The sequence below is a fragment of the Cavia porcellus genome, unplaced genomic scaffold (assembly GCF_034190915.1).
Source record: "Cavia porcellus strain 051 isolate PalLab524CR breed Dunkin Hartley unplaced genomic scaffold, mCavPor4.1 scaffold_10, whole genome shotgun sequence".
Taxonomy (NCBI): domain Eukaryota; kingdom Metazoa; phylum Chordata; class Mammalia; order Rodentia; family Caviidae; genus Cavia; species Cavia porcellus.
Window position 1 is genome coordinate 6,766,771 of NW_026947493.1, and position 26,334 is coordinate 6,793,104.

At 40.4% G+C, this 26,334-nt stretch overlaps 1 protein-coding gene across 12 annotated transcripts in view; it reads right to left on the minus strand.

The window, feature by feature from the left end:
* Csnk1g1 (casein kinase 1 gamma 1) overlaps positions 1 to 26,334 on the minus strand; it is a 166,309-nt gene that overhangs the window by 9,641 nt on the left and 130,334 nt on the right. For 6 of the 12 annotated variants that reach the window (XM_063256946.1, XM_063256949.1, XM_063256943.1 and 3 more), the window contains 6 exons: positions 24,223 to 24,307; positions 23,798 to 23,946; positions 23,049 to 23,156; positions 11,333 to 11,443; positions 4,041 to 4,147; positions 908 to 931 (listed from right to left, as the gene is read on the minus strand). In XM_063256946.1, coding sequence (XP_063113016.1) covers positions 908 to 931; positions 4,041 to 4,147; positions 11,333 to 11,443; positions 23,049 to 23,156; positions 23,798 to 23,946; positions 24,223 to 24,307 — 584 coding nt within the window. Of the gene's footprint in view, positions 1 to 907; positions 932 to 4,040; positions 4,148 to 5,085; positions 5,260 to 11,332; positions 11,444 to 23,048; positions 23,157 to 23,797; positions 23,947 to 24,222; positions 24,308 to 26,334 lie in introns of all 12 variants that reach the window. The other 6 variants (XR_010050044.1, XR_010050045.1, XM_063256947.1 and 3 more) reach the window with 6 other exon arrangements.

Consider the following 26,334-nt stretch of genomic DNA (forward strand, 5'->3'; position numbering starts at 1 on the left):
CAAAGAGAGGGAATTACACTCTAGACTGTATGGACCAACAAAGTCAGGACCACCAGGAAAGTCACGAGCAGTGTCCAGAAGAGTCAGGCAGGAGCCCTATCTTTTAGCAAGAATGCTGCTCACCAACATGCCTCTTTCATAGCCTCCATATACTCACTTAAAAAAATTTTTTTTATCCCTACCCTGCCCCATTTATCCCTAAAAATGCATTCACGGTGTTTTTGTTTTGTTTTGTTTTTTGTTTTTTTTAGGAATAGTCAGGGTCCAATATCATCAGCTAAGTTAGTCCATGGCTTACTACACGTAAAGGAAGAAAGCAAAAGACAATAAACAAAAAACAAACAAAACGACCCCCAAAACAACAGAAAAATGTCTATTTCTCACTGAAGTTGTTGTCTTCTTTGAGAGACTCCTGCTTTACTGGTAGAAGCATTAGCTGAATCAGAAATGAAAGTTACTGATTTTTCCCAAGTGGCAAGGTTAGAAGTTGAGCTGCAGAATGTGCAAGTATCTGGCAACAACCCTGTCCCTGGCAAGTTGTGAAGAAACACACACGATGGGCCTGCAATGGCAGCCTGGCCTTCTCACCTCAGCCCCTCTCCCTCTGATCGCATCAGTGCACACTGCTCTGGGAGAAAATTCAGCTAACTTAATGAGACAATCTGGGATCCTGTTCTGGTGGGAGGAGGCAGTGACAAATGGGGTGGATATGAACAAAAAGAGATTAATTCCTCGGAGTTGCTACCCCACCCCCATCGTGTGGACTGAGCTCCCCAGTTGGGGTGGTTGTGGCATAAGGAGAAAAATGGGAGTGAGCCAATACTCCTAAGGCATTTTGTTTGGCTTTGCCAATCCCAGCCTCCTCTGGTCCGCTCCCCTTGCATGTGGGCTGGAGAGAGGGACTCACCACAGGTTGAGCATTTTCAGGCAGCTATAGAGTATATAAAGAGAAAAACACAGGAAGAGAGAAAGAGAGATATTAGTCCACAGAGATGAGATGGAAGCAACTCCCTGTGAGCCATGCAAACATGCAGTATGTGTCTGTGTTTAGTTTCTTCCTGTTGAGGTCGGGTGAGGTCCCCACGATAAAGTGGAGGGGAGGAAGGAGTCTCAGGGAGGCAACAGAGTGAGTGGGAGCCCCAGCACAGCCTTTTCTGGTAGCTTCCTGGTAGGATTCTGCCTGTGAGAACTCCATCAAGCATCACGGCTGAGCTCTTTGCTTCCTCAATGAGGTCCTCCACACAGTGCTGAGCTCGTCTCCTTGTGCTCTGAGGGAAAAAGAAGTCCCTGGCTTTCTGTAAGCCATTGTGTCTGACCAAAGCAGAGGGAGAGCCAAGGGTTAAGAGACATTTTATCACAACAGAAGATCAATCAGAGAGAGGAGGATTCTTTCTCTGGGTTTAACTGCCAAAGAAGGACTTAGATTCTTTTACTAGTTCTCAGGAGAAATGAGGTCTGCATTTGTTAAATTATAATTAAAATTAGATAAGTGAAAATTCTTTTGGTCTTACTATTACAAAAATCAACCAAAAAGCTACCTGTCTTCACTGACTTTTCAACTATACTCAACAAGGACAATCTTCCGACTAAAGTAGGGACACATTTTATACATAGAACAAAACCCAAGACCCTGCTATTTCCTTCTACTTTACAAAGAACAAGCTGAATGAGAAATCCAGCACCTAACCCTTGGAAATGAAGATTTTAGTCTCCACAGTATCCAAGCTAAACCGCAATAGAGCCAAGAGCCTCCCTTGCCCTGCAAACAGGCTGCATGAACACATGGCATCATTGCTGCAGTCAACGAGGGACAGTTTGGGATCCCTTGTGCTTCTCTAGCTGTGACTTCTTGCTAAGAACACGATCAAGCAAGAGGACATGTGGCTATCCCCACCTGATCTCAGAGGGCCAGAATAATACATGGGAGGTTCCTGGCAGTTTCCCATTAAGACAAGTTGGTAGCTCATGAAATCACTAGGGGACATGGTATGTCAAATGTATGCTTTGGGTAACATCTGATCAAATGCAACTGTGTCATACTGGATTCTATGCCTTTCAGAAGGCCTAAACCTGGAGCTGGTGGCAAAGAGGCACAGGAGTCCTTTTATTAAACAGAAAGACTTTTAACTCTTTTGACCTTCTAGATACCATCACTTCAGAATGAAGTATACCAGAATAGTGTGTGTGAATGGCCCCCTATTGTACACACAGGAAACAAATACCACACTCACACACACAATTAGTGCACACATTTACCAAAATGAAATGAGATGAATGGGTCCAAAAAGTAAACTTGTTTAGTGCATAGCAGAAGACTAAATTCTATTTGATCTTGGCATGTGAAATATGCTCTAAACTCAGAACTGGACTTCTAAAAAGTAGTATGTGAACATGAACTGTGAGTGGGGCAGGCATGAGAATACAAATGGCTGTCTTTCAAGAAGAGATCTTGTGTAGTATCATGGTTCCCCATCTTGGCTGCCTTTAAGAATTACCTGATCTTTAAAATCTTTTGAGACTCAAGCTACCCACCAATAAATTAAATCAGAATCTCTGGGGCCATGGACAGGCACTTGCCATTTTTTTTTTTTTTTTTTTTTTTTTGTCTTTTTCATTTTTATCGGTACCGGGGACCGAACTCACGACTGCCTGCTTGCAAGGCAGGTGCTTATGCCGCTGAGCTAAATCCCCAGCCCCCGGCACTTGCCATTTTTTAAAACATGTCCAAGTGACTCCAAAGTTCAGCCATGGTTGCGAGCCCACACAGTGGGACCGCTGTTCTGTTTACTGGGGAGAGTGAATACCATTCAACTCTCCAGAGTCCCTGAGAACAAGGCGAGAGTTTTCTTACTAAAAATGGCCTTCTGCTGGTGTCCTTCACCAGTCAGGAGAAGAGCACCTGAAGCTGCCCACAGACAGCAGGGGCACCACAGTAGGCAGTCCAGGTCATCCTCGGCTGCTTTTCATCTGCTTAGTGGGAAACCCTCAAGCCCTGGCTTTCCAAGAAAAAAGACCTCCCGAAGGCAACATGACCTCACCAGAGATGGGCAGGAGAACAGGGGAGCATACCTGATGGGACGGAGGCAGGTCTTGGAGGGCATCTGCCTAACCCACAGGCTGTATTTAGGCTACCTGGGCACTTAAGAAATGCCTTTGGGTACAGTATCACCACCTATTTCAGAGGCTAAGTTACTGGGACATCCAGAAGATTCTCAAAGGTCTCCCCTAGCAAGGCTGGCAGCAGTTACTCATGATGTTTCTCTCTCTCTCCCTTCCTGGTAAGTTCTTGGAACTTAAGATGAACTCTCAGTTTGGAATGGGGAAAAGGGAAAGAAGTAGAAATGTTGCTTTTGCAGGAGACGTGTTAATTATTTCACCTTCCACCCCAGATTCTAGGAGTTTAAACACAGACCATGCGGAGAGCACCAAAGGGCCAGTGGTATGCACAGGGCAAGACACACACATGCAAGAGAAGCAGGGAGGTATGAGATGACTGCCTCACCTTCTTGGATTAAGGTTGTCCTTTCTTTCCTTCTCAAGACTCATAGATGCAGACTGTTTTTGTGCCTGACTTATTTAATCTGAGTCCAGTATCATTTGAGAAAGAGAAAGAGAGAGAGCAAAATGGCCCTGAGACCTCTGTTCCAGTACTATACATGCAGAGCTGCTGGCCAACAACCAGAAATTTAATGCCATTCATCATGACCCGTAGTTTTCTGTCTGCCTCCCACAGGCAGTAAGAAGCTCCAGGGCCTCAAGAGGCACATAATTACTACTCATTGTAGTTCTTGTAATTCTTTTAGTTTATGTACCATGTGCTTTGTCTGGTGTGGTCTAGCAAAATGAGACTATCTTTCCAGAAATCAAGCTAAAGAAGGGCAGCAGCAGCCTTAAGGAACCATGCAAAAGACAAAACAGTCAAAGAAAGAAGCTGTGGACACAAGCATGAGGAATCCAATCTGAGATGAGTGGTACACAAAAGGAGACAAAAAAGATTTTTTATCCCATGACGCAAGAGCTCCCTTGAAAGGTGAACGTACTTAGCTTCCTCCACTACCTCCACCTCAGCATGTGCAGTGATTGGTGCATTGGAGTGGGCTCCTGTTGGATCATCGACATTCAGCTCCCCATTGGTTGAGCTGACCACCTGAAACAGAAGGACAGACTGTGACAAGTGCCATGGTAACACAAGCATCCTGTGGGCATGAAGGCAGGTCACCTAAGATGTTTAGTTTTCCTGGGTTAAGAGGTCACTAATTTAGGGAGGGCGCCCACACTCTTATCATGTGAGAATATGCAATTCAAAGGTATAATCAATGAATGGGGATTCTGTCCTCCAAACTGAGTGACTTATTTTGTGTCAGACACTTTGCTACACTGTATGTGGGTGTAAAAGTTTAACCCTCACGAAAAACCTGAAATAGTACCGTTACTTTCTTTTTATGGATGGAAACCCTAAAAAATGATTCAAACAAGGGTTAAATTAAGGTCCATGGACTTCCATGAGGGAAACTTTTAAAAACAGAATTTTTTTCATGTTGCAAAACTGTGTACAGTACTTTTTTGAGCTTAAAGTAACTGCACAGTCGACTTCTGAAGGTTAAATCACTTTGCTCCTCTGTATACAGTGGGGAAATTCTACTCAGTTTACTATGCTGCAAGTACATGGACTCAGCGATGACAGTTAAAAACAAAACAAAACAAACAAAAAAACTCTGGAAGCCGGGCAGAATGGTGCACTCTTTTGACTTCAGGACTGTAGGAAGCCTCAGGAGGATCACAAGTTTGATTCCTGCCCAGGTAACTTAGCAAAAACCCTCCTCAAAAGTAAGAAAATAACCATCTGGGGATATAGCTCAGTATACAGGCTCTGGAAGTCAGTCTCAGAACTGGGGAAATTTTTTTTGAAAAAGGATACAAAAACTGTGCATCAGAAAATATAAATGATCACACTTTCCTTCAGAAATGCCTTCTTGACTCTGACCACTGAAGTTACTTAAGTAACAAGGCTGCCACGTCCTCTCTGGTGAGAGGGAAATGGCTAGGAAACATTTTCCTTTAGAAAACCAGTCTGATTTCAACAACCTTTATTTCAGGTTCATTGTCATCCCACTTCTCAGTGATGGTCCCTGACTGTAAGTGGAGGCTTTCACTCCTGTCATCTGGTTAATGTGGCCCCGGTCATGCTTCTCTTGCTTGTACAGCTGCTTCAGCCACCTGGTTTCATTTCCAGTGCATGATTCCTGATTTATGAGGGAGCTGCAAAGTGGGAAAAGAGACCCCGCTGGACAAACCACTCTGCTGTTAAAAGACCTCTGCTGAAACATGGGAGAGAACCACAAAATAGGATAAATGCTTCGAAAAGGATATCCTTGGGTAAATAACTTCTTACAGGTTTTGAGAATTACACACAAAAAATGTATGAGTCGGGGACACAGAACACGCCTTCTCAGAAGACAGAGGTAGGAGAGATATCAAGTTTGAGCCCAGCCTTTGAAACTTAGTGAGACCCTGTCTCAAAAAGGACTGGAGGCTGGGGATTTAGCTCAGCAGCATAAGTGCCTGCCTGGCAAGCGCAAGTCATGAGTTTAATCCCTAGTACCAAAACAACAACAACAACAAAAAGGCTGGAGATGTAGTTCAGGTTTAAAGCCTTTGGTTCAACCTCCAACACATACACACACATACACACATACAAACACAAAGAGTTGGGAAAACCTAGTAAAGATATAAAGTTGAGGAGACAAGTTTAGAACAGAGAAGAGAATGACCCTAACACTAAGATGCTGTTATCGTCAGGACTACATATGCTTCCTGTGGACACATCCTGAGCACACATCAGTATTAACACTGATAAGTTCATTTTGTGGGCACAAGGGTTACAGGAAAAAAAAAAAAAAAAACACAGTAAGTTTTTAAATAAACAATTCAGAAACTAGTTAAGATTTATATAAAATTTATTTCTGGGCCAGAGATTTAGCTCAGTGGCACAAGTGCCTTCTGGCAAGCACAAGATCGTGAGTTTGATCCACAGTAACCCCTCCCAAAATTTACTTCCAACTCCTTTTTTTTTTTTTTTTTTTTAAAGAGGTATGGGTGATTTATCCCAAGGCCTTTGAGCTTCATCTTTAACATCTTTAACAACACTAAATCTTGCTGAACTAGCCTCCTGCATACTGGGATTACCTGTATCTGAAATTGTGCCCAGTTATAAACAAGTTTCTTAGCTCCTACTGCTGTGAGTGAAGTAGAAAAAGTGTCACCAGTAAGAATCACCAGGGGAACCTGCCTCACAGTATCTGGTCACAGTATTTCCCACATTTTATGTCTTCTCATCTTTCCTCCCTATGAATAAGCCAGGTCCTCAAGGCAATTTAAGGAAGAGGTCACCCCCCTCTTACAGTATAGACATCTGGGTGCTGGGGATTTAAATCAGTAGCACAGTGCCTGCCTGGCAAGTGTGAGTCCTAAGTTCCATTCCCAATTACCCTCCTCCCGCGTGCCAATAGACATCTGTATCACTGAACATCTGGTCTCAAATGACTTGGGCACAGCTAAAATCTTACTGCCAGTTATCCATACACTTTAAGTGCCCTGAAAACATGATTGGATGGCTGTAAGTCTGCGCTTTATAGCATTCATAGAATTAGTTCAGGTTGGAGATCATCTGCCAAACCACTGAGTTGCTGTATGGATTTGCAGTGGAACAAACACTAGTGTGACAGAAAGCCAGGTTCCAGGCTAAGCTGTAAAATCAACATCTTCTGTAAGTCCTGTTTTCTAATTCTGTAAGACAGGCCAAATAGCCTACCTATACTAACAAATCCAAAGATGCCCAGGTAAGCGACTTGAAAAAGTGTAAACAGTGGTTTGCACATTCAGTTCTCTCCACGATTCTGGTTATAAATCAAACTGGATGAGAATCAAATCAAATTTCCCCATAAGATGAACACTGAGCCTAACCACTGAATTTGATTTGGTTCTCATCTAACTTGGTTTGCAACAGAATCATGGAAAGAATTGAGTTCACAAACTGAGGCACCTCTGTACACACGTATATAAATTTAGACATAGGGTCTCTCTAGATTGTCCAGGCTATTCTCAAAGTCAGGGGTTAAGGCCTCCCAAGTAGCTGGAACTACAGATGCATGCTAGTGTGTCCAGCCTGAATTACTAAATATCGCACTATTGTAATCTTGCTTTTTAATTTTTAGTATAACTTAATTCAAAAATATAACTTTTTGAAGGGTGGAGGAGATTTAAAAAAAGAATTAAGATGTGTTAGGAACAAGTACTCCCCATGAAAAATACAATTATTACAACTGCTAACATGAATTAATTAAAATTTTTGGAAAAAAATAAAGTTGAAAAAAACATATTAGTCGGGCATAGTAGCACAAGCCTGTAACTCCAGCACTTATGAGGCTGAGGCAGGAGGATCATTGCGAGTTTGAGACCAGTCTGGGTTACAATGTGAGCTCAAGGCCACCCTGAATTGCATAGCGAGACCCTGTCTTAAAAAGAGGGGGAAAAATAGATATTAATCGGGCCCAATGATGCACACCTATAACCCCAGTATTTTGGGAGGCCAAGGCAGGAGGACCCGAAGTTAGCAATGAGCCTGAGGGACTGAGTAGCTCAGGGATACCCCATCTCAAAATACAAAGGTCTGGCAATGTAGTTCAGTGTGAATGCCCTGGATTTGATCCTAAATACTCAAATAAAATTTTTTATTTGCACACCCAAAATATGGACCTTTGTTTCATTACAATGAATAGTAACCTCATATTCCTTTGGCCATATTACACCTGGCGGGGGAACTAAGTGAGACTGTTTCAAAAATGAAAAAACAAAACAGGCTAGGAATGTAGCTCAGCATTCCTAGGGTTTAGCTTGTAGCATCAAAAGGGTATGTATGTGAGCTTATCTTTTTCTTCCTTCTAATTATAAATTTTAAAAAAAAAACTTTTTAGTGTACTAGACAGCAAGAAATTTAGCTCAGCAGCCTAAGTGCCTGGCTGGCAAGTGCAAGATTCTGAGTTCGATCCCCAGAACTCCTCCCACCTCCAAAACAAAGTATATTAGAAAAGACACACAACACAAAAAGTTTCCAGCACCACCAGCACATAGAAATGAACAGTTAGATGAGGTCAAGCTCTCTAGACACAAGGCTGGCAAAGTATTCAAGAATGGGCCAAATAGGAAGTATTTTAGAACCTGAGAGCTAGATAATCTCTGCTCAAACTGTTCAACTCTGACAGTACAGTGCAACAGCAACCATAGATAGTACAGAAAGAAATGTGTGGTAGTTACTAGCAAAACTTCACATAAATGGGCTGAAAGTGGGATGTGATCCCTACTCTACATTAATTGATTCGTACTCTTAGTCCTTTTCTCTGCTTATATTGAGGGTGTGAGTGGGGGCATGGTGGAGCATGCCTATAATCCCAGCACTCAGGAGGCTGAAAAGGAGGATTGCTGCAAATTCAAAACCAGCCTGGGCTAAAAAGTGAGAGACTATTTTAAAAAGACAAAAAGCCAATAACAAGAAACAAAAAGTGTGCATTCTCAAAAAATATTTATGAAAATAAAAATGGTGCAATTTTATATGCTGTTTTGCAATTTGCCTTTTTCATAACATATCTTGAACACTTTCTATAACACGCAGAGATTTATCTCTTTCAATTATCCAGTGTTACTGTATTTGTTTAGTTAATGTTAGCTAAAAACATTTAGTTGCCTCTGACTTTCTGGCATTATAAGTAAGTTGGCAATGAACATTCTAGAACTGTACATGTGGCTACTATGCACCTGAAACTGGGCTAATACAACCAAGATGCTGTGAAGTTTCAAATACACACTAGATTTCAAAGACTTCGAAAAAAAAAGTAAACTGTCTCCTCAGGACTGTTATGTTGACTATATGTATTTTAGACATATCATACTGGGTGAAATAAAATGTTATTAGAATTAGTTTTACCTATTTCTTTTTAATGTGGCTACTACTAAAAGTTAAAACTAAACTGAATTTTCCTGTTTCACTGTGATACTGGGGATTAAACTTGGGCTTGCACAAGCTAGGCAAGTGCTCTGCCACTCAGCTACAGCCTCATTTCCCTAAGTTTTGAGACAAGGTCTTGCTGAGTTGTTTCCCAGGTTTTGGACTTGTGATCCTCCTGTTTTAGTCTCCCAAGTAGCTGAGATTACAGGCATATGCCCCTGAGCCTAGCAAGGCATTTATGGACTTCGAGAAATATTTGAAAATGGATTTTCTGATTCAAATTTAAGATTTTAACAGATGATGCTGCATTACTCACTCCGAAATAGCTATAATTCACATTCAATTAATAGTGGGTATATAAATTTTTGCCAGTATAACAGGTAAAACCAATATATGTATTTTTAATCGCTAGGTTTTATTTTTATCAGTTACATCAGTAAAGAATCATGTATTTCTTCAAAGACTGTTAGGAAATTCAATATACTTTCTTTTTTTTTTTTTTATTTATTGGTACCGGGGATTGAACTCACGACCGCCTGCTTGCAAGCAGGTGCTTATGCCACTGAGCTAAATCCCCAGTCCCTAAGAAATTCAATATACTTTCAACTCCACTTTACCATTTCTCCTCTTTTATAGATTCTTTTGCTTCTTTGCAATTCCTTATCTTTTAACATGCACCTTGATTTTTCATTTTTAGGTACTATCTTCACAATGGCTATCTTTTTCCAACCTTCTATTACAGTTTATATAGTAAGTCTGACTAGATCAATTCTTAGAGTTTACATTATGACTATTAAGGACTAGTCACAAGTGAACTATCCTTCCCGTGATCTTTCTGCCTCAGCCTCTCAAATCCCAGATTATAGGTGTGTGTCACCATGCCCAGTTCAATGGTGTATTCTTATCTTGTTCTCTTTTACTTGGCCCAAGCTTACTCTGCAGAGCCAGTTATCTCCTCATTCTTCACTTTTATTTTATTTTATTTTGTCTTTTTGAGACAGGGTCTCACTGTGCAGTTTAGGCTGGCCTTAAGCTCACTGTGTGGCCCAGGTTGGCCTTAAAACTTACAATGATCCTCCTGCTTCAGCCTCTCAAATGCTGGGATTACAGGCATGCGCCACCACGCCCAGCTTATCACTTGTGTGTGTGTGTGTGTATATATATATATTTTTTTTTTTTAATTTTTTTTTTGTCTTTTTGAGACGAGGTCTCGCTATGCAGTTCAGGCTGGCCAGAGCTCACTTTGTAACCCAGGCTGGTCTTTAACTTGCATGGATCTTCCCACCTCAGCCTCCTGAGTACTGGGACTACAGGCATGAGCCACCACGCCCAGCATCACTTGTATTTTTCAAGTAAATTTTGCTGCTGCTTAGAGAGAGAGCCAACTCTTTGAGTCTGTTGCAAATTTCCCAGGGTTCAAATTTTTGGGGGCTCGAAATCATTTGATAAATGCCCATCTGTCTTCGACTAACAATTTTGTTGTTGTTACCTTCTCTTCTATTTTCACTATTTTTGAAAGACGTAAGCCTATAAAAAGTTTCCATTACCACTAATTTAGGAGGGAGTGAAAATAGATGTATGTGTTCAACCCATCATTTTCATCTACATATTCCTACAGTGTCTTTACAGGGTCAAAGATGTCTCCCAACATCCTGTGAGTAACAAGCTCTGGGAAATAACTCCATGTAAAAGCATTTAGGACACATTTCTGTATCCCTTGTGTGCCTCAATTGGCAGTGTCACTAAGCAGTATGAGTGAAATATTCAGGTTAAATTTTAAAACAGTCACATATACAAAAGTTAAAAAGATATAAGATGCTGTTGATACTGAACAGAGATGAAAGATGGTAAGCTAGTCCAAAGGAAGCCAGAGATTATTTTCCAAGACTGTATTTATTCTAGGGGGAAAAAAAAGAGAAAATAGCCCAACTCTGGGTACCCACTCAGGAACAAAAGAATTACACCTAGCAGCAATGTGCAAAAGCACATATTATCCCAGCATGAGCTATATATGTAATCTTCTTGTCCAGAAAGTACTTATTTTATGTTTTAGATCTTTATAACTTGACACTAATACACTTCTACCTTGATGTGACTTTTGTAGTTTAACATGAATGGATCAAGGCGGCATGATAAGGTTAAAGCAATGTTAGAAATCATCAAGGATGTTTTTTAGAAAATGACAAGAAGTTATTAACAAGTATTGTTACCAAAGTCTACCTACACAGGAAACCAGCACACATATCATCAGTTGACCCACATCTCAGAGCTAGCCAACACCCTACCCACTAAGCTGGGAAGCTAGGAAAAGGCAGGAAAGGCAGTGAGTACCTGCACTGATCCCCTATGGCGATCTGCAGCCAAGTGAGACGTCAAGTATGAAGTACTGGTCTGCCGGCTGGGCTGGACTTCCCACTCTCCTCGACGTTCTGACGATGCTGCCTGCTCAGGCATTAGGAAGCATGAGACCAAGACACGGAAGGAAAAGTGAAGCAACAGCAAGCAATAACAAACTCAAGTACATTAGTGTCCTGGGAAGACTTGTTTTTGTTTTAGATTTTTAAACTAACAACTGCGGCAAAGCACTGTAAGAAGTTAGCATGGCTACATTCATTTCAGCCAAATGAGGCGATATCTGGTTCTACAGCACACTACCCTCACCCAGACAATGAAAAACAGTACTGATGTGGGGAAGGGCGGTAAGCCAACCAAAGGCTGGAATCACCTTTCAGCTTCCACATTAGTAAAACTTCAGTAGCCATTAAGTAGATCAAATTCAGAATGTGAAGACTGTTGAACCAAGGAAGAATCATCTTACAAATCATTTCACTGATAAAAGGTCTACCTGAATAGACAGCAGTCAATAAAGAAAACTTCTGCATTACAAATGAAGACAATATGCACTACTCTCAACTTTAATGTCCATTAGACTTTCTATTAAGATAAAAGGAACTGCAGCAGTGGCTGGAATATGCTTTGTTGTCTAAAAGAATGAACAAAGTATTCTTTCAGAAGCAGGTTCATATGTGAAGAATGCAAAAAGATGGGTATGTCAAAACAAGCTGACTGTTCTTTGGTTCTACTAACTACGGAATTAGAAAGTTTACTAATCGAAAAGACTACTGTGAATTACTTTCTTCTAGAAAACAAAAAGTACATCTTTCCTCATCAGAAGGTAGGCCACCTCAATGAACAACCTCTTTGACTTCTGCTTTCACCTTTGCAGTCATCTAGGCTCTCTGTTTTAGATCTCATACTACTCTGATCTTGCTGATGGGTGACATTTTTCCTGCAGAACTTATTTAGGAGCATCCTGCCCTTTCCCCTACGGCTGAGGTGTTAACATCACAATGCTCATCAAGCTGTAACAGTCCCAAGCCTCAGCAAAGATGAAAAAGTAGTAGTTGCAGAGGCAGCAAGGAAGGATTAATGGATGAAATCTTAATTGACACTGATGTAAATAGCAGCAGCAGGGCTTGGGGTGTGAGATTACTGGTTGCATGAAAACCAGTAAGGAGCCTATAAATCTTAGAATAAATGTGTGCATACCTGTAATCCCAGCATTTAGGAGCTGAGACAGGAGGATTGGTGCAAATTCAAGAACAGCCTGGGCTACAAAGTGAGCTCAGAGCCAGCCTAAACTACATAGCCGAGACCCTGTCTCAAAAAGACTCCCTCTCAAGAAAAAGAGAATATGGGGCTGGGATTTAGCTCAGCGGCATAAGTGCCTGCCTTGCAAGCAAGCAGTCGTGAGTTTGATCCCCGGTACCAATAAAAATGAAAAAGACAAAAGAAAAAGAGAATAAATGTTGTATAAAAAGCACGAAAAAGTAATGATTTGAGGCTCTATGTTCTTCTCCCCACTCCAGGACTTCACGAACAAAACAGTTGCTTAAAACTCATCTACAAGTCATCTACCAGGCATTTCCTATAAACTAGCTGCTACTTACTCACTGTTCTTAAAAGGCGTATGGGTAACAGCACTTTTAGGATCCTGGCCATGTTTTCTCTGGTGTTCTTTACGGAATGAGCAAATTCAATAAGGAAGCAGCTGCTTTAACTTTCTCGCTATATAATCTTCCAAAAGGGAGCTTTCATTTTATATGCTAGTCACATTAGAATTAAAACTATCCCAAATCTCCCCTTTCTCTCCTCCATTATTTCTACCAACAGATGTTAAGATATTTCATTTCCCAAAATAAGACCACAGTGTATAACAAAATCATTCTACCTTATAAGCTTATTGGCACTGTTTGTACCTTCAGAACAGTTAATTTTATATTTTAATTACTAGAGATCTGAGACTAAATCTAGCACTAGAAATAATCTATAACTAATGCCTATTTGTGATGACTTTTTAGTAGCCTCTGGAACTTTTTAACATTTTTTGGTATTTAAACACAATACCTAAGCTCCTAAACTTTTATACAATACTGCCAATTCTCCAAAAATTTAAATGCTTAAAAAAATACCCAGACATCTACAAGTCATTCAGTGTTTCTGAGCTCTACAATACATTCTCGATGCAATTACTTCCCTTAGGAATGTTCTATTTCTGCACTGTTTTCAACAATTTTTCAGACATTTACTGGTCGTTTCTTCTTTTCAGAAGTGTCTATCATTTGTTACCCATGACTTGATTGGGTCTTTTACTCGGAGCTCTACCTCCTTTCCGTTCTTTACATAATCCGGGTCAGTGGTGGTGAACCTGCAGCACACATACTGTGGCGGGCTGTTTTTACTGCTGAGAGCTCTAAACGGTTTGCCAGCAAGACTCTAGATATTAGACTCATTTAAATAAAAATCAGCTGATTGTGGTGATGCACAGCTGTAATCCCAGCTTTCCAGAGTCTGAGGCAGGAGGAGTGCCCCCTGAGTTCAAGGCCACCCTGAACTACACAGCAAAACCCTATCTCAGAAGCCCCCAAAATAAAAAGCATGCAAGGGAATGATGGTGTAATCCAGTCATAGAGCATCTGCTTAGCATGCACAAGATCCTGGGTTCAATTCTGCGCACCACACTTACTCAAGCACACACATAAAATGAGCATATATGAACACACATTGGGGCTGTTTTTATTTTTTTTTTTCTGTCTTAAAAACAAAGGCACAAGTGGCTATCCTGAACAATAAAAGCAAAGCAATGCATATTTCAAAGGCTTAAAGGTACATCCCATCTCCTTCCTTAGAGCAATGTGCTATTTACCTTTTAAAGAGAAACAAAGAATACTAACTTCCAGATGCCTTCATAAATGTTCTACTGTGACAAAGGAGAGATACACTACACCATACTACTGCCCTCCAATCCTTTCTATGGCCACTGGCAACAATCAAATAAGCCACAGACGGGATCCTGGGGGCTGCTGTTTTACTAGTTTGGAAAGGACTTCTCATTAAAACACTAAAATTTAGGGCTATTTTTTTCTAGAAAAAAAAATTTTTTTTTTGGTCCTTTTCACTTTTATCGGTACTGGGGATCAAACCCAAGACCGCCTGCTTGCAAGGCAGGTGCTTATGCCGCTGAGCTAAACCCCTAGCCCCAATTTTTTTCTAGAATTTAAGGGCTCAGACTGTTACTGAGTGGATGATGTAGCAAAAAGGGCCACTTGCCAGTTTTACAAAGCAAGTGAATGGCTAGAAGTAGATGAAAACAAGGACACTGACAATTGTACATGTTGGAGTGAGTCCTGCTGAAACATATTCCAGGTGATGCCACCTACACAGGGGTTATAGTGAAGTATGATCAGCACAGTAGTTCACTGGTATAAGACAGTGGAGATAAGCATGTAAACCCTCCATTCTTAAAGATCACTCATGCACACACATCTAAAGGTCAACCAAGAGGCCCATGGCTAGAGATGTTCAGCAAGGTTGATTTCTCTGCATGGTTCATGGGTGTGTATGTGTGTGTGTGTGTACGTGTGTGTGTGTGCGCGCGTGCTAAAGTTTCCAAAGGCAGGAGCAGGAATCCCAAGCAGTGGTCCCTCCTTGGGAGTACTTTGTAACATCTTCTGTTGTGACTGTATTACCTGCATGGTTGGCTTACAGTGCAGTAAGTGACTGTGAAAACAATAAAGCAGCAGTTCAACAGACTAAATCACAGCAAAACTGATAAAGATCGGCCAGGAGAGTGTCCATTGGTGAAAACTACCACCTGTGCCTACAGCAGAGAAAACAAATTACTCCTCACAGTCATCTAGCAAAAATTAATAGCCATTAACAAAAGTGGGAAACACAGTGTGAAAATACCTCAGCAATTGCCCCATCTGTGTTTAGAAATTATTTCAAATTCTGATTGCCATATGCTGTTTTCCAGCAAAAAGGCAAACACTTTTTTCTTATAACAAGTTGCCAAAATCTAATCTTCATATAGAGAATTTTGAATACATTTACAAAGAACTTTATAGTCCACAAAATATTTTATTTTATTTTATTTTTTGTCTCTTTCATTTTTATCGGTACCAAGGATCGAACTCACGACCGCCTGCTTGCAAGGCAGGTGCTTATGCCGCTGAGCTAAATCCCCAGCCCCTCACAAAATATTTTAAATGTTGCCATGTTAAAAAAAAAAAGTTCCTTCTTATGTGAGAAACTAAAAGTGTAAATTAAGACCAAAATGTATTATGAATATTGGAAAATGGAAAGAAAATGTTCAAAAGAGAAGGGGAACAAAAGAGGGGGAAGGGAGAAAGGAAAGGAAAAAGAAATGAAGAATGGAAACAAAGCTTTTGTAGATAAAGAGCAAACGGTTGAAGTGGGGGAGGGGAATGGGAAAAAAAGAAGCAACATCTATCAGGTACAGGTACAGACTCCCTATGTTGAACACTATCATGTAGATCTAAAATATACCAGTAAAATGAAAAGTTTAAAAAAAGTTCTTGGAGTTGGGTGTGGTTGTGCAGCATTGTGGGAGGCTCAGGAAGGAGGATCATAAATTTGAGGCCAGCCTGGGAAACTTAGGGAGATGCTGTCTCAAAATAAAAAGAGGATGGTGATGTAGCTTAGTGAGAAGACCTTGGGTTCAATCTCTAGTACTGTAAAACTGCTAGAACAGCAGAAACACTGAAACAACACCCAGGATTTGGAGGCAAACTTATTTTACTTTGATGGGCACTGACAAGGAATCAATTGCCCCTCAAAATGTCAAGACCTTGAAGGCTTAGGGTGGGAGGGGTATTTTTTGTCTTTGTGAGACGGGGTCTCAGTATGCATTCAGGCTGGCCTTGGGCTCACTTTGTAGCCCGGGCTGGTCTCGAATTTGCAATGATCCTCCTGCGTCAGCCTCCTGAGTGCTGAAATTACAGAAATGCACCACCACACCGCTTTCAAGGTGCGAGGTTTTTTATGGAAGATTTTATGGAGTCTGCAAGCAAGAAACAGAGAACTTGGCTGTCTTAGATTGGTTATTACAATACGTATCATATTATATCATGCATCATAGAGCATGCATCATGACCAACTATGTATCACAGGGACCTGCTGTTCTAAGAAACAGAAGTAATAGGAACTGTAACAAGAACAGTTACCTGGGAAACTAAGGGAAATTGGCATATACTGGCTGGGGGGTGTGGTGCATTTTCCGACACCAAACCAACAGAACATTTTAGCTTCTCATGTCAGTCATCTTAACCTTATTAACTATGATATAATTAATAAGAACAAGAATTGAATAATTCCAGAAAGTTAGCAAAGAATACACTAGACTACATTCTGCTTTGTTTTGCTTTTTGTTTTTTGACACAGGCTCTCATTATGTAGTTCAGGCTGGCCTTGAATTCCCTCATGTAGCCCAGGCTTGCCTCAAACTCACAGCAATCCTGCCACCTCAGCCTCTGGAGTGCCGGGACTACAGGCATGTGCCACCATGCCTAGCTTAAATTCTGTTTTAGCCTATATCCAGGATAAAACTGTCTATTTCTTCTATTCTGATGTGGTGGGGTAAAGAGGTAAGAAAGAACAGAGCACTATGAATGGTAAAGCAAACATCAAGGAATTTGGAGGCATAGATCAAAACTTGGCCAAGTACAAATAAAAAGGCTGACAAGTTATGGAAATACGTACTTTAACAAAACTGAAGTCTCCATGTATTAAGCTTGTGAAACAAAAATAAAATCAATTTTCCTGTGCTAAATAGACATTATTACGTGCAACTTCCTGTATGCTACAAACTTAATCATATGTGAAGGACGTTTAAAAATCACTGACAAAACCTGGAAGAGATTTCCAGGCTCAATACTAAGTAGGCCCACAGAGTCAGAAGTATCAATTCTGTGAAACTCGTTAGCGTTAGCGGAAATAAATCACAGGAACCAGTTTAGAAGTTTGCAACTTGAGCTGGGTGTGGGCCTGTGCCTGCAGTCCCCACTACTGGTGAAGCTGAGCTGGGAGGACTGCTTGAACCCAGGGTGTAAGGCAGCTCAGGCAGCTCTGTGAGACTCAGCTTGTAACTCTCTACTCAAACTCTACCTTTTTCTTACTCAAAATACTTAAGGCACTCCCCTAGATAATGACTTATCAAGGTAAAAATCATCACGTTTCTTCATACAGGAGATGGCTCAGAACATGGGGTGTCTGCTGAAACACAAACTAGTGAAAATGTGCAGTGGCACAGTGTGGTGGCTCATGCCTGTAATCCCAGCACTTGGGAGGCTAAGGCAGGAGGATCACTGCGAGCTCAAGACTAGCCTGGGCTACAAAGTGAGCTCAAGGCCAGCCTGAAGCATATAGTGAAACCTAGTCTCAAAAAGATAAATAAGTAAATAAATAAAATAAAAACACAATAAAAAATAACAAAAGAATGTGCAGAGCACAAGAAAATCTGTGCTGTGGACTAGAGCATTAAGAGCAGAGATAACAGACCAGAAGATGATTTTTCAGTTTTGCACATGATTTTACTGCTCTCCTGAGATTTAAGGCCCCAGAAAAAAGGAGGAATGATCCTATCCTGCATGGAGTGTTTGGCTGGAGGGCAGCCATGGCACGCTTGCGTGTAGTCCCCTGCTACACAGCCGGCAGCAATTTAGGAACTGAAACAAGTAGTACGAGGAGGCAACCTGTTTCTGGATAAATTCTTCAACTAGCAAATCCTGAGCCTTAGTGAGCTATAAAGAGTATTACATAAAAATCAGGGAACCAGGTATAGTGGCACATGCCTATAAGCCCAGCAGTTGCCTTCAATTTCCGTAGTCAGGAGGCTCAGGCAGGAGGATCACCGCAAGTTAGAAGCCAGCCTGGGCTACATAGTAAGTTTAAAACCAGTCTGAACTACATAGCAATACCCTGTCTCCAAAAAGAAAAAGGAAATGGAAAATTAATCAGCTTCTTAAATTTTTATTTTATTTTGTTACTGGATCTTTAAAAATATATTTTGTGATATTCTCTGATTAACACTGACTAATTAGCAATGTGGCCTATTCTTTCTTGCAAAAACTATGCTCCAAACAAGCTTTATTCAGTATGTATGACAGTGCCAAACCACATGACATTTTTCCAAAGCTATATATTCCTTAAAATCCATTCCCTTGGAGTCTAGATAGAAATAAATTTGAACCACTCTTTTATTGGAAGCATATCTTCCAAACTCAGTATGACTAAGACTCTTAAATTTTGTTTATTTCTATGTGTTACAAAGCCATTGTATTTATAGATGGTTCCTTCAAGAATGAAGGAATCCACTTTAATGATCTTGATTTATGTTTCTTTTCAAATTGGAGCATTTACAAGGGCATAGTTCATCTAGTAGAAAATTACAGAATAAATTCCTTTCTTTGAATATTCACTGCATATATGAAAAAGAATGGTATTCAGGATTTGGTATCAGGGGTAGAATACTATATCTGGTAACATTTAATAGCTCTTAATGGTCAGTATGACTGTAATCCCCCAGACAGAATCCGTTCTGTACAGTCTTTTAGATGAAACAGACCTTTTTCCTTTTGTGCCCAAAGAAACGTACCAAACACAAAAGGGTCAAGGGGAGAAAAAAGAAAATACCAAAGTGCTAAGCCATGGTAGTTTATGTCTGTGCAGCACTTACATAAGGATTTTGTAAATCTGAGATGCAAAGCTCTGAACAAGCAGCAAGATTGCTGATGTGTGTACATACTAGTAGGTGCAATACTCTGCATTTCGGTGTGTAGAATAAGCACTTTGAATAAAACCTGACAGTACAATATGCTGTCTTCTAATATCAGATCTGTGCGTACCAGCAAGACTTACTTTCTTATTGATCTCATCACAAAGGGCAAGGGAAGTTCTGCCAGGTGGAGCTACTAAATTTTTGTGCCTTTTCTGCAGGCCAGAAATGCAGCATTTTTGTTTTTGTTTTAAAGAAAAGCATGGCCAGATTTATTATGTTTGGGGCCAGGAAAGGACTAATATGGCTTAAAATGATGGGAAACACCCACACAACAGGGATTATTCTGACTGGATGTAGCTTTTAGAAATATTTATTCTATCCAGACTCATGATTTAATTATATTTCTCCTGTTGAGCAAAATTAATATTCAAAGAAATTATTCTTAAGAATCTAGCATTAAATTTAAAATTTTTATTATGTAAAAGTTTTTTCAGTACGCAGAGCCTAACCATTGAGCTATACCCAGTCCTTTTTTATAATGTGACAGGGTCTTGAACAGTCACTAAATTGCCTGGCTGAGCTTGAAAATGCAATCTTCTTACCTCAGCCTCCCACACTGATGAGATTACAGGCTTGCACCTGGCTCTAAGGTTGGCTTTTTTTTTTTTCCTCTTTCATACTGGGGATTGAACCAGCACCTCATAAACCAGCACCTCATAAATGCTAGGCAAGCAAGCAAGCAAGCTAGTCATGGCCTCAGGCCTCAGCTCTTTTTCAAGTTGGGGAGAGAAAGTATCCAAACTAGAACTACAACTTCCCATCCTCCTACCTGAGCCTCCCAAACAAACAAAACATGCCCCCAAACAAACAATACCCTGAGAATATTCAAACTCAATATGCCTAAATGCAAACTTCAAACAAGTTTCTTCCCTAACTTTCCCATTTCCCATAGAAGTATACTCAACCCCCACCTACATTTTTTTCCCTTTGGTTTTTGAGACAAGACTTGGCTTGGGCTGGACTTGAATTCACTGTGTAGCCCAGGCTGGCCTGGAACTCAGGGAGATTTGCCTGCCTCAACCTCCCAAGTGCTGGAATAACAGGCACGCATCTCCATGCCTAGCCCTAAGGGTCTGAAAGATACAAAATCCTGTACATGTAGGGCCTGTAAGCCTATAAATTGAGCTTGTGCTTTTCTTTCCACAGACCATCATTCTTAAGGAAGCAACAGAATTATGTGGGCAGATTCTCCCTAAAATTCAAACACATGCAAATGTTGCATTCTAACCTACTCCACCAAATGGTAGCCTGACAGCAGTAGGAATACATATCCTAGATCATCCACCTTGAGGAGACCCCCAGACCATATAAAAACCCCCAAGGCATATTCTACTCTGACCATAACCTGCCACCATGAGGTCTTACACTCCTTTCTCTTTATTACCCTTTCTTAAGTCTGCTTGATAAACCTCTCCATGTATTTTTTTCATTAGTGCATTTTTATTATAAAGTAGTAAAACTTATATACCAGGCAAGATGGCACATGCCTACAATTCCAGCACTCGGGAGGCTTAGGCAGGAGAATCACTGCAAATTTAAGGGCAGCCTGAGCTACATAAGTGAGTTCAAGGCCAGTCTGAACTATATAGCAAAACAGTCTCAAAAAACCAAAATAAATAAATAATTTATTTTGGAAAGTTACAATACTACCACTTCTAAACTTATTTTATATTTTGATTTCTTCACATACAAATCATAACACATTTTCAAGTTTCTGTAAGTTTTCCTAAATATTGTTTTTAGGGGCTACATAATATACTTTTTTTTTTCCTTTTACTGGTACCGGGGATCGAACTCAGGACTGCCTGCTTGCAAGGCAGGTGTTTATGCCGCTGAGCTAAATCCTCAGCCCCCATAATATACTTTTGACTAAATGTTTTATGAGTCACATTAGTTAGTGTAACTCAGTTTATTCAATAAAGTATTTGAGGTGAATCCATAGCTAATCCTTTGTAAAGGAGTAAGTGGATCACTTCTAAATGTTAGTTCTGACACTGTCAACAATTTTATACAGATAACCTTCATTTTAGGGTGCTTCTTTTTATTTTTTGTTTTGTGAGGCAGGATCTCCCTGTGTTACCCAGGGTAGCCTTGAACTCACGGTGATATTCCTGCCTCAGCCTCTTGAGTGCTGACACTACAGGTGTGTACCACTATGTCCAGCTAGGGTGCTTCATTCTGATTGATTTTAAGAAGTAAGATATTCAGAAATGGTATTACTTTTATTAAACGATTTTCTAGAGAATCTTTACCAATTTGCAAATGCAAAAGAAATGTGTAACAATGCCAATTTAACTGCGTCCTCATCTGCACTGGACTTTAAGAAGAGACTGTCGTCTTTTATTGTCAAGTCAGAAAGTCCATCATTTTAAGTCTTGGACAACTACATTTTGGTGGTGGGAGGGGTGGTTGCTGGTGACCAAACCCTGAGTTCTGGGCATGCTAGGCAAGTGCTCTACCACTGAGCTATACCCAGTTCCTTCACACAGACAGACAGGCAGGCAGGCAGACTCTTCTGACACACAGCTTTCCTTGCTTTACTATTTTTTTTGACTCATCAAGCCATGCATTTTGCCAAGAGTATACACTTACTGGCAAGTAATCTATATCTGTGGGTGTACCTCATTTACATACGCATGTGCATGTGTGTATACTTCTATGTGCTATTCTTTTTCTTTTTGAGACAGGGTCTATGTAGTGTAGGCTGGGCCTGAATTTGCAGCAATACTCCTGCATGTGATTTCTGAGTGCTGGAATTATAGGCGTGCACCACCACATCCAGTCTATATATTACTGTATTCTTAACCTATATGCTTGCACATGTGGGATGATGAAATCATGTTATATTTTCTTATATGAATGTCTGTTAATATAAAAATAAAGTCAGGAAAAAGGGGCATAAACTAATTTGTTTTGTGATAATGATTATGGAAACATATATAACCTGTTTAATATCTTTTTGCCTACTTATCTATTGGGTCTTCCTTTTTCTCTTAGCAATACAGATAACACACAAAGATAAAGGTTCTTTGTCATTAATTACATCCCAATCAGTTACATACACACATGCACACCCCCATAGGGACTGTACCCATGGGCTGGAGTATGATAGGCAAGTACTTAGACAGAGCAATAACCCAGGTCTGGCACTTTCTTTGAAATATTATCAAATTTGATTTGTTTCTTTTTTGTGTGTTAGCCTCCAGTGTCGTCAGGCTGAGAGATGTCTCTCATTTAGACCACTAGTTTCCCAAACAATGAACACTGGATAAATGACAAAATAGTCTTACTGCAGGTCTACTTTGATCTTGGCCAGTTCTAGAATTAATAAGATATAGTGTGGAAGTTCCAGTTCACACTAAGGATCAGCTGGAAATTCAGATTACCTGTCCTTTTTTTTTTTTTCTTTTACCTGTCCTTTTTAAAGAGCAAGAAAAAGTCAGCAGTGGCATGAGCTTCAGCCTGGAGGACTACACATGAGACCCCAGTGGGTTACCTGGTATATATATATACACCCTGTATGCTCACCCATCCTTGGGCTGTATCAGGCTGCCTCAGGTCCTACCTCATGGCAAGTTCCACCCTTTTAGCTAACACACTTCTCAAGTTTTTGTTTTTTTTTTTTTTTTTTTTTGGTATGGGGGATCAAACTTGCAACCTCGCACTTGCCAGGCAGGCACTTACACCACTGAGCTAAATCCCCAGCCCATTACACACTTCTCTGTCTCCATGCAATTACACATGCCCCGAGGATTGCTAGAATATCACGCCAAACCAGTGAGAAATGGCTATAGTCTGTTCCTTTAACTTCACTATATCCAGTAACACAAAGAAGCTAAAGAATTTAGGTTTACCACCATTAGCTATGAAGAGGAGAAATGTCTGAAACAATGATGGACCAAAACATACCTGATTTCGAAGAGGCTGTGGTTGTGATGGCCGATCCCTGTGTGTGTGGCTTTCTCGAGTTATTGCAGATGCACCCGAATCTACATGAATTGACCCTACTGGAGTAGGCTAGAAAAATGAATAAAAGTCAAGTGGAGAAAACAAGTGCAACTTGACGCTTCTGCACAGGACAGCACCAATTCTCATAAAGTAGTGGGAATTCTTTTCAGCTATTAAGGGCAGTGTCAAGTTGTTTTGTCTTCTCTCGCTTTGCCCATCTGCAAAAGGGAGGCAGGCAGTCTGGTTCTCAATAGTTCACTGGTGAGAGTAGCTTATCTTCGAAAGTTGAAAAGTAAAACAAAACAAAACAAAACTCTGCAGCAATATCCATTAGCATTCTCTCCAGACCTGTGGACCTTGGTGCAAAACCAACTTTCCTATTGTACTGGGTTCCACTCCTATAGCAATCAAGTACCTTAACAGGATATGCAGCACTAGATTCTGAATCATTCCAAAGAAATTTCTAAAAACCTGCCTAAACTATAGTACAGTTTCTCAAGATATACCAGTTATAATCTTAAAAATGTGTAATTCTTACTCCTAACTCCAGTGAAAGCATTCTATTGCATGACCTGAAAAGGATGGTAAATGTGAGCCCTACAATCAAAGGAATTTACCCCCAAAGATTTAAAAAGAAAGACTAAGAAGTAAAGGGTAGGGCAGTGCTAGTCTGAGAAAGGAGGTGAGGTGATACAAAGGAGGATACTTACAATGGGCCTCCCGACCCAATCATAGGCATAGTCAAAGGTGTAGCCTTTCTTTTTAAGGAGGTCTGTGAAGAGTGTCCGTAAATACTCATAATCAGGTTTCTCAAAGAAGTCTAACCGTCTGACGTATCGAAGGTAGGTTGCCATCTCCTCTGTGAGGGAAGAGGTGAAAGGCAGTGCTTGGTAGCTGCATGCTTCCTGGGAGCTGGGGGTAAGCTGTGGACTATGCAGTGCTATCTATACAGAGTATCTGACATTAGTATTTATCTTATGGACCAAAGAAAAGTGACAAACCTATGCTGGCCTGAATAATAAAAGGAAATGCAAATTATCTGGGAAGTATTTTTTCTAGGGATACTAAGTTATAGATTCTACCCACTTCCAAGTTTTATAGTTGCTTTGGCTGAAATACACTTCTGGCAACATACCTGGAAAGTTCTCACAGAGAGTTTCAATGGGAGTATTCCTTTTGGTGTCCCCAATTTTTTGGTATCTTTCTTTTAACGTATCTGCCTGTAGAAAAGAAAGAAAGTTACCTGGAAAGAGCCATAAAAGATGTGATAAGTATATGATATAATGGTTTACTAGAGTTGTCAGAATTTGCTGCCCAGTTTCAGTTTTTTTTTCCTCTAGTACTAATATGAAACACATATATTAGCTATGTACAAACAGCTGCTGGACTCTGGAAGGCTTTACTTTCAAATACACTACTTGCAAAAGAAAGTCTCAGATAAAGACATTAAATAATGATGACATAAGCAGTGGGGATAAGAAAATAAAAATATTATATACCAAGATTTTCAAAACTGTAGAAGCTCAGTAATCTCTCATGGCCAATGGAGTTCAATAGGGATTCAGCCTTCTCCCTCTTGGATCAGTTCTAAGATATGATTAAAAGTATTGCCTAATGTAAATAGAAGAAACATAATTCTACTACATACATAGTAAGAAACTGGATGGAAAAAAAGGTCAAGAAGTGAAGAAATCCTTTTCAGCAATGTGTTTCCATAGGGGAAAACACTTATGACATGCAGGCATACAGGTTGATTGTGTCAATTTCTCAAATCAGCCCAAGTCTGGATAGGATGCTAGACAGAGGGTTTCTTTTATTTATTTTTTAATTTTTATTGGTACCGGGGATCAAACTCACGACCACGCACTTGCAAGGCAGGTGCCTATGCTGCTTAGCTAAATCCCCAGCCCTCCTGACAAGAGGGTTTCTGAACCTTGGATTAAGAGCGAATTGCACGTGCGCACACGTGTCTGTGTGTGTGTGTGTGTGTGTGTGTGTGTGTGCGTGTTTTCCTGCAGACTGAATGCAAGGCCTTTGCATAGTAGGCAAGTACTGATCTACAGCTCCATCTTTTAGTTTTCATTCTGAGTCCAGGTTGTTCTCAAACATGCAATCCTCCTGCCTCAGCCTTCTAAGTAGCTGGAATTACAGCTGTGCGCTCATATGCCTGGCAACAATGGATCTTAAGGGATTCCCATTAGGGTCAATCTAGACTACTTCACCCAGATTTAAGCAGCAGTGACCTAATGTGAGATGGAGATAATTAAATTTACCATTAACACTAAAATCATTCAGGGACCATGAGAGAGTTTCAAGCAACTACTCATACTGTAGACTAAGGTACTGATGGGCTAGATGATGAGTATATAGGATCTATAACTCTTGAAAGTTCTCTACATCAATGAGAAGACAGATATGACTGGGGAAAAAACCACGATGAGCTATCAAGAGAGAAATGTGAGGGAAAAGAAATAAAACCTCAAGAGAAAGAATTTAGAAGCCTGATTTTCTAGGATAATGTCCTAGAAAGCACAGCAAAATCAGTAATTCCATCCTTCTGAAGGAAGGAGTGTAGGAGAACTCCCAAGCTACAGATTTCCTTTCTTCCTACATTAAAAAATCTCTTTCTTTAGTTTTCTGAGATAGGGTCTCACTATGTAATCCAGCCTGGTCATAAACTTGCAGAGATCCTCTTGTCTCACCCTCCCCAGTGCTGGTAAAAATGCATCTCATATGTAACTATCTAAGGGACTTAACATGGGCAAAAAAGGTACTGTCTCCCAGTCTAACCCTAAAGGCAGTGTCATCAAAATGCTTATGATATATTGTTTTCTATGACATGTAGGCACTGCACTGATACCAAGCTAAAGAAGACTATTCAAACTTCACATGTTCTGCAAGGAATTGGTACTGTCTGAAAAGCGTATTTATTCGATAATACACTTCAACAGCAGAAGATATTTATTCTGTAATATACTTAAACCTGTAGTTTCGGTGAGTCCTTAGCTTAAGCTGTATGAACAAATACTTTCCAGCTCCTCTTAGAGGCATACTCTGCTGGCCTTTCTGGTGAAGTATGTAGCAGCTGCTGTCATCAATTTGTTCAAGAAATTCCCTGGCCCTGAGAACACTTCTCCTGCTACATAATGGCAGAGGAAGAGGGATACCAACACACAAAGAAAGGCAACACTACACAGCTAGGGAAAATGAAGTGAAAGATTATGGACCCAAATGCAAAGAGGGAAGG